At 42.5% G+C, this 7,901-nt stretch overlaps 1 protein-coding gene across 3 annotated transcripts in view; it reads right to left on the reverse strand.

Moving 5' to 3' along the window:
• LOC108260691 (stimulated by retinoic acid gene 6 protein-like) overlaps positions 1-7,606 on the reverse strand; it is a 17,615-nt gene extending 10,009 nt beyond the window's left edge. Inside the window, exons 1-5 of one of the 3 annotated variants that reach the window (XM_053677462.1) lie at positions 7,196-7,606; positions 5,402-5,451; positions 5,100-5,169; positions 3,767-3,873; positions 3,510-3,649 (exon numbers count right to left, since the gene is read on the reverse strand). In XM_053677462.1, the coding sequence (XP_053533437.1) occupies positions 3,510-3,649; positions 3,767-3,873; positions 5,100-5,169; positions 5,402-5,451; positions 7,196-7,204 (376 nt within the window). In that variant the 5' untranslated portion in view covers positions 7,205-7,606. Of the gene's footprint in view, positions 1-3,509; positions 3,650-3,766; positions 3,874-5,099; positions 5,170-5,401; positions 5,452-5,786; positions 6,790-7,195 lie in introns of those variants that run through there. The other 2 variants (XM_053677461.1, XM_053677463.1) reach the window with 2 other exon arrangements.
• Positions 7,607-7,901: the final 295 nt, after the last annotated feature.

Genomic DNA, 7,901 nt, shown 5'->3' on the forward strand with positions numbered 1-7,901 from the left:
GTGTGTATAGTGTAGTGTGTGTATAGTGCAGTGTGTGTATAGTGTAGTGTGTATAGTGTAGTGTGTGTATAGTGCAGTGTGTATAGTGTAGTGTGTATAGTGTAGTGTGTGTATAGTGCAGTGTGTATAGTGCAGTGTGTGTATAGTGCAGTGTGTATAGTGCAGTGTGTATAGTGTAGTGTGTGTATAGTGCAGTGTGTGTATAGTGCAGTGTGTGTATAGTGCAGTGTGTGTATAGTGCAGTGTGTGTATAGTGTAGTGTGTATAGTGCAGTGTGTGTATAGTGCAGTGTGTATAGTGTAGTGTGTGTATAGTATAGTGTGTGTATAGTGTAGTGTGTATAGTGTAGTGTGTGTATAGTGCAGTGTGTGTATAGTGCAGTGTGTGTATAGTGTAGTGTGTATAGTGCAGTGTGTGTATAGTGCAGTGTGTGTATAGTGTAGTGTGTGTATAGTGCAGTGTGTGTATAGTGTAGTGTGTGTATAGTGCAGTGTGTGTATAGTGTAGTGTGTGTATAGTGCAGTGTGTGTATAGTGTAGTGTGTGTATAGTGCAGTGTGTGTATAGTGCAGTGTGTGTATAGTGCAGTGTGTGTATAGTGCAGTGTGTATAGTGCAGTGTGTGTATAGTGCAGTGTGTGTATAGTGCAGTGTGTATAGTGCAGTGTGTATAGTGCAGTGTGTGTATAGTGCAGTGTGTGTATAGTGCAGTGTGTATAGTGTAGTGTGTGTATAGTGCAGTGTGTATAGTGTAGTGTGTGTATAGTGCAGTGTGTGTATAGTGTAGTGTGTATAGTGCAGTGTGTATAGTGCAGTGTGTATAGTGCAGTGTGTATAGTGCAGTGTGTATAGTGCAGTGTGTGTATAGTGCAGTGTGTGTATAGTGTAGTGTGTGTATAGTGTAGTGTGTGTATAGTGCAGTGTGTATAGTGCAGTGTGTATAGTGCAGTGTGTGTATAGTGCAGTGTGTGTATAGTGCAGTGTGTATAGTGCAGTGTGTGTATAGTGCAGTGTGTGTATAGTGCAGTGTGTGTATAGTGTAGTGTGTGTATAGTGCAGTGTGTGTATAGTGTAGTGTGTGTATAGTGCAGTGTGTGTATAGTGCAGTGTGTGTATAGTGTAGTGTGTGTATAGTGCAGTGTGTGTATAGTGTAGTGTGTATAGTGTAGTGTGTATAGTGTAGTGTGTGTATAGTGCAGTGTGTATAGTGCAGTGTGTATAGTGTAGTGTGTGTATAGTGTAGTGTGTGTATAGTGTAGTGTGTATAGTGCAGTGTGTATAGTGTAGTGTGTGTATAGTGCAGTGTGTATAGTGCAGTGTGTGTATAGTGTAGTGTGTATAGTGTAGTGTGTATAGTGTAGTGTGTGTATAGTGCAGTGTGTATAGTGCAGTGTGTATAGTGTAGTGTGTGTATAGTGCAGTGTGTATAGTGTAGTGTGTGTATAGTGCAGTGTGTGTATAGTGTAGTGTGTGTATAGTGCAGTGTGTGTATAGTGCAGTGTGTGTATAGTGTAGTGTGTGTATAGTGCAGTGTGTGTATAGTGTAGTGTGTATAGTGTAGTGTGTATAGTGTAGTGTGTGTATAGTGCAGTGTGTATAGTGCAGTGTGTATAGTGTAGTGTGTGTATAGTATAGTGTGTGTATAGTGTAGTGTGTATAGTGCAGTGTGTATAGTGTAGTGTGTGTATAGTGCAGTGTGTGTATAGTGCAGTGTGTGTATAGTGCAGTGTGTATAGTGCAGTGTGTATAGTGCAGTGTGTATAGTGCAGTGTGTGTATAGTGCAGTGTGTGTATAGTGTAGTGTGTGTATAGTGTAGTGTGTGTATAGTGCAGTGTGTGTATAGTGCAGTGTGTATAGTGCAGTGTGTATAGTGCAGTGTGTGTATAGTGTAGTGTGTATAGTGCAGTGTGTGTATATAGTGTAGTGTGTGTATAGTGCAGTGTGTGTATAGTGCAGTGTGTATAGTGTAGTGTGTATAGTGTAGTGTGTGTATAGTGCAGTGTGTATAGTGTAGTGTGTGTATAGTGCAGTGTGTGTATAGTGTAGTGTGTATAGTGCAGTGTGTATAGTGCAGTGTGTATAGTGCAGTGTGTATAGTGCAGTGTGTATAGTGCATTGTGTGTATAGTGTAGTGTGTGTATAGTGTAGTGTGTGTATAGTGCAGTGTGTATAGTGCAGTGTGTATAGTGCAGTGTGTATAGTGCAGTGTGTGTATAGTGCAGTGTGTGTATAGTGCAGTGTGTATAGTGCAGTGTGTGTATAGTGCAGTGTGTGTATAGTGCAGTGTGTGTATAGTGTAGTGTGTGTATAGTGCAGTGTGTGTATAGTGTAGTGTGTGTATAGTGCAGTGTGTGTATAGTGCAGTGTGTGTATAGTGTAGTGTGTGTATAGTGCAGTGTGTGTATAGTGTAGTGTGTATAGTGTAGTGTGTATAGTGTAGTGTGTGTATAGTGCAGTGTGTATAGTGCAGTGTGTATAGTGTAGTGTGTGTATAGTGTAGTGTGTGTATAGTGTAGTGTGTATAGTGCAGTGTGTATAGTGTAGTGTGTGTATAGTGCAGTGTGTATAGTGCAGTGTGTGTATAGTGTAGTGTGTATAGTGTAGTGTGTATAGTGTAGTGTGTGTATAGTGCAGTGTGTATAGTGCAGTGTGTATAGTGTAGTGTGTGTATAGTGCAGTGTGTATAGTGCAGTGTGTATAGTGTAGTGTGTGTATAGTGCAGTGTGTATAGTGTAGTGTGTGTATAGTGCAGTGTGTGTATAGTGTAGTGTGTGTATAGTGCAGTGTGTGTATAGTGCAGTGTGTGTATAGTGTAGTGTGTGTATAGTGCAGTGTGTGTATAGTGTAGTGTGTATAGTGTAGTGTGTATAGTGTAGTGTGTGTATAGTGCAGTGTGTATAGTGCAGTGTGTATAGTGTAGTGTGTGTATAGTATAGTGTGTGTATAGTGTAGTGTGTATAGTGCAGTGTGTATAGTGTAGTGTGTGTATAGTGCAGTGTGTGTATAGTGCAGTGTGTGTATAGTGCAGTGTGTATAGTGCAGTGTGTATAGTGCAGTGTGTGTATAGTGCAGTGTGTGTATAGTGCAGTGTGTGTATAGTGCAGTGTGTATAGTGCAGTGTGTATAGTGCAGTGTGTATAGTGCAGTGTGTGTATAGTGCAGTGTGTGTATAGTGCAGTGTGTGTATAGTGTAGTGTGTGTATAGTGTAGTGTGTGTATAGTGCAGTGTGTGTATAGTGCAGTGTGTATAGTGCAGTGTGTATAGTGCAGTGTGTGTATAGTGTAGTGTGTATAGTGCAGTGTGTGTATAGTGTAGTGTGTGTATAGTGTAGTGTGTGTATAGTGCAGTGTGTGTATAGTGTAGTGTGTATAGTGCAGTGTGTGTATATAGTGTAGTGTGTGTATAGTGCAGTGTGTATAGTGCAGTGTGTATAGTGCAGTGTGTGTATAGTGCAGTGTGTATAGTGCAGTGTGTATAGTGCAGTGTGTGTATAGTGCAGTGTGTTATACCTTTTAGAGAAGGCGGCAGTTTGACGAGAAGCGGGTCGCTGTCGATGTTGATGATCAGGTTGACCATGTGCTGAGCGACGGCACCGAAAGCAAAAGCGTAGGACCATCGGTTCTCCAGAGTGCTCAAAAAGTCCACGGGTCTAACAACCACAACACACACACCGAATTAATGGAAATGTAATGTTATGTATGGTAGGTGGAGTCAGAGGGGGCGGGGTTTTGGGATTGATACACCTGAGACTTGTTTTTAAACTCACACCACGACACCAAAGCGTCCGCTCAGACACGGGGGCATAAATCTCCTCTCCAGGGCAAAAACCCTCTTTCTGCGCTCTACAAGTGACAGCAGCAGTATTATTAACACCTGCAAACACACACACACACACATACAGACACACACATACACACATACACACGCACACACACACATTTAAATTAATATGATATACTTTAATCACAACACAGTAAAATATTTCAGCACAGTTATCATCTCCTTTCATTTTTGCTGTATGGGAATCTTTACATGTCGATAATGTAAACTTCTGAAATAATGTTATGTAGTTTTATTGTACAGACACATTCGAAATGTAAATATAAATTCTTCGGGAACATATCTGTGTGCAAGGATCCAGACAGATGCTGATTAGAACATCTTTGGTAAAATTTTAGATCTTACACATTTAATAATGAACCAAAATCAGCTAGATAAATAAATAGAAATAATTCATAATAAAAGGCTCGGAGTCAGGATAAACGATTGCGGGGAGATCTCGGCTAGTTCGGCATTTCACATGTTAAAATACTGAAAAGCTTAATATCAAAATGTAAAAAGTTTCCATGGCTTTTGATACGTACAGCATATGTTCTCCTGAAGGTTGTCTATAAGCTCGTGCACTCCAAAACAATAACAAACTTCGCATTTAGAAGACTTACACATTCAGAATGTACGGTCTCGCTCTACCGCCAGTACGCATCAACAATTTTGATCATTCTGCACTTCAGCTTCTGTCCAATCAAATGCTCTCTAAAATCTGAAGTGTCCCGCCACCAGCAGTTATACGTTTCCTGGCTGTGAGATAAGCTAAATGCTATTGGCTATTTTTTTTTTTTAAGGGGGGGAGGGGGAGAGCCACTCGATTTGTCGCACCCTGACCACCTGTTTCAGTGGAAATGAAATCAGTTGAATAGAGTTATAATGTCATGATTTAAAACATTCCAATTTTAATTTTAATGTGTGTGTGTGTGTGTGTGTGTGTGTGTGTGTGTGTGTGCATGGGCTAATCCAGCCAAAATAAAGTCTCATGTGTGCGCATGTTTCTTTGTTTCTATTCATTTGGACTAAAGGAAATTGTGTGTGTTGGCCGGGGGGACGACGACATTCCTTTACACACGTGTATTATTTTAACTTCTGGTGACCTTGGACCTATATCTGTCAAAACAATATTTAATGGAAGCCACAAACCATTAATATGTGTTATATTTGCGTACGCCCATTCGCTCGGAGCTGCACGGGCTACTAGAGCTTTTTTAAAGAATGATTTTAAGGTGTGAGAATAACACACAACCACACAGGAAGGAGGAGGACCTCACCGCAGGAAGCAGACTGACATGCAGGAAATACAGATCGAAATCCTCACAATTCCGCTTTGAATCTGTCCCACTGCAGTGTGAGAGAGAGTTTATACATCATATCAATGCATACGATATTAATTAGAATAAAATAAATAAAGTAACAGAAAAATATTCAAACAAAGAAAAACTTATATTATGAATTATACTTATTATAAAAGATATATTAATTTATAGTTACAGCTATACTATTTATAGTATCTTTAGAATCTTTATCGATGCAGTAGTGTTTATAATCGACATTCCAGACAGGGGAACAGAACCTGTTTGGGACAGCGGTGGAGTTTGGGTCCATGGGCTCAACTTTTCTGTCCTGGTGAGAGGGGGAAGAAAAGAGAGAGAGAGAGAGAGAGAGAGAGATGAAGTCTACAACAGCAGAGTTACAGTAAAATTCACCTCAAGACGCATTTCATCTTTTAGCATGGTGCCGGTACGAGTGGATCTGATAAAGCAGCGTCTGCGGGGTTTTGGGTCAAGCAAGTGAACAGCCAGTTCTCGAAGTTGACGTGTTGGAAGCAGGAGAAATGGGCAAGCGTACGGATCTGAGTGACTCTGACTACAATTGTGATGTCTAGACGACTGGGTCAGACAGTCTCCAAAGCAGCAGGTGTTGTGAGGTGCTCCTGGTATGAAGTGGTTAGAACCTACCAAAAGCGGTCCAAGGAAGGAGAACCGGAGACCAGGAGACAGGGTCATGGGCTCCCAAGGCTCAGTGATACGCATGAGGAGAGAAGGCTAGTCCGTCTGGTCCGATCCCACAGAAGATCTACTGCAGCACAAACTGTTGAAGAAGTTCATGCTGGATCTGATAGAAAGGAGTCAGAACACGCAGAGCATCACAGCTTGGAGCTGTGTAGCTGCAGAGCGGTCAGAGTGCTCATGCTGACCCCCTGTACACCACCAAAATACTTACAATGGGCACGTTAACATCACAACTGGACCTATGGAAGAAGGTGGCCAGGTCTGATGAATCAGGTTTTCTTTTACATCATGTGGAGGCCGGGGTGTGTGCGTCTCTTACCTGGGGAAGAGACGGCACCAGGATGCACTATGGGAAGAAGGTGAGTCGGTGGAGGCGGCGTGATGTTCTGGGTAATGTTCTGCTGAGAAACCTCGGGTCCTGGCATTCATGTGGCTGTTACGTTGACACGTACCACCTACCTAAACACTGTTGCAGACCGAGTTCACCCCTTCCTGGTAACGGTGTTCACTAATATCAGTGGTCCCTTTCAGCAGGATAACGCTCCCTGAGACACTGCACAAAGTGTTCAGGAACGGTTTGAGGAACACGACAAAGAGTTCAGGGCGTTGACTCGGCCTCCGAATTCCCTCTGTGGGACGTTCTGGAAAAACAAGTCCACGGAGACCCCATCTCACAATGTACAGACCTCATCTGCTGTAAACGTCTTGGTGCCAGATCCCAGCGCACACCTTCAGAAGTCTCGTGGAGTCCATGCGTGGACGGATCAGAGCCGGTTCAGAGGCACAGCATTACCAGATGGGTTTAATGTTATGGCTGATCGGTGTAAGTCTGAGTGAAATGGAGACCCCAGGACTCAGTCCCTGATTTACACCATTTTCAGAAACGTTTGGAACAATGAAATAAAAATAATGAACAAATCCCGCTCTCAGTCTTGACTTCAACTACAGCAACTACAGCAACCCGTGTAACAAACCTCTCAAAACATGTGGGGAAACTGCGTCCAGCTGCGGGGAGAAAAGGAAAGAGCGGAAAACTCTCGGGTTCAGTGTTGAGCGTGAACGTCTCATACGGAACATTTTGTCCGTGGTGACACCGCCATCGTTTAAAGAATGCTTGGTTTCCAGATGTGCACAACCGCTGCTCCTGAAGTGACTTCCAGATTCATTCATGTATCTGAATTTAATCTTAACATCCAGATCTCCTGAAGATCTATCTATCTATCTATCTCTCTCTCTCTCTCTCTCTCTCTCTCACACACACACACACACACACACACACACACACACACACACACACACCGAGAACTTCTGAACAGATTTAACTTCATCCTAGAAACACTGTGTTTCAGACTTACTTCATCCATTTGGTCCTGAAGGAAGAACAATCCTTTTTTTCGCTTTAGAAATAAAATGTTTGCCGTATCCCTCACGTGTTCGGTGTAAAAACAACAAATAAACAGCCTCTCTCCAGCGTCTCTGATGCGGGAAAGCAGCCGTTCTTTCCGAAATTCCGAAGTGCAGATTCCGGGTGCGCAGCTTTTACACACTTAGCGGTAATGACACAGAAAGCGGACCGCAGCACCTTCACGCTCCACACTAGTGGCCATGTAGGCACAAATGACCATCTTTTGTCTTTCTATGGCCATAAAAATCAATTATCGTGTGTGTATACACAAGTATTTACTTTCCATCAAACAGCATGCAGACATATTCGCTGGTTAAACAGATAACGGAGGGAAGCGCAACACTTTTTGACCGTGTCGAGTGGAAGCAAGTTTGTGGACTGGAACTGCGAGCTTTTATTGATCAGTAAAGTGGATAAAAGCAGCACGAGACCGGAAGCGTGTCTTGCTCGGATCTCACGCGTCGGAAACGACGCTACAACACCTCTAAGTGACGAGATGTTTATTTGTCACTACATTTAGTTAAAACTGTGTTTCCCTCCTTTACACACCTGCCTACTCTTACTGTCTCACTATCTTTACACTAATTATATCCACACGCCACCCAGTGTTAAACAGTGGAATTACAACAGACATTCAGGACAATTTCATGGCTCTT

This window comes from Ictalurus punctatus, chromosome 29, assembly GCF_001660625.3.
Source record: "Ictalurus punctatus breed USDA103 chromosome 29, Coco_2.0, whole genome shotgun sequence".
NCBI lineage: Eukaryota > Metazoa > Chordata > Actinopteri > Siluriformes > Ictaluridae > Ictalurus > Ictalurus punctatus.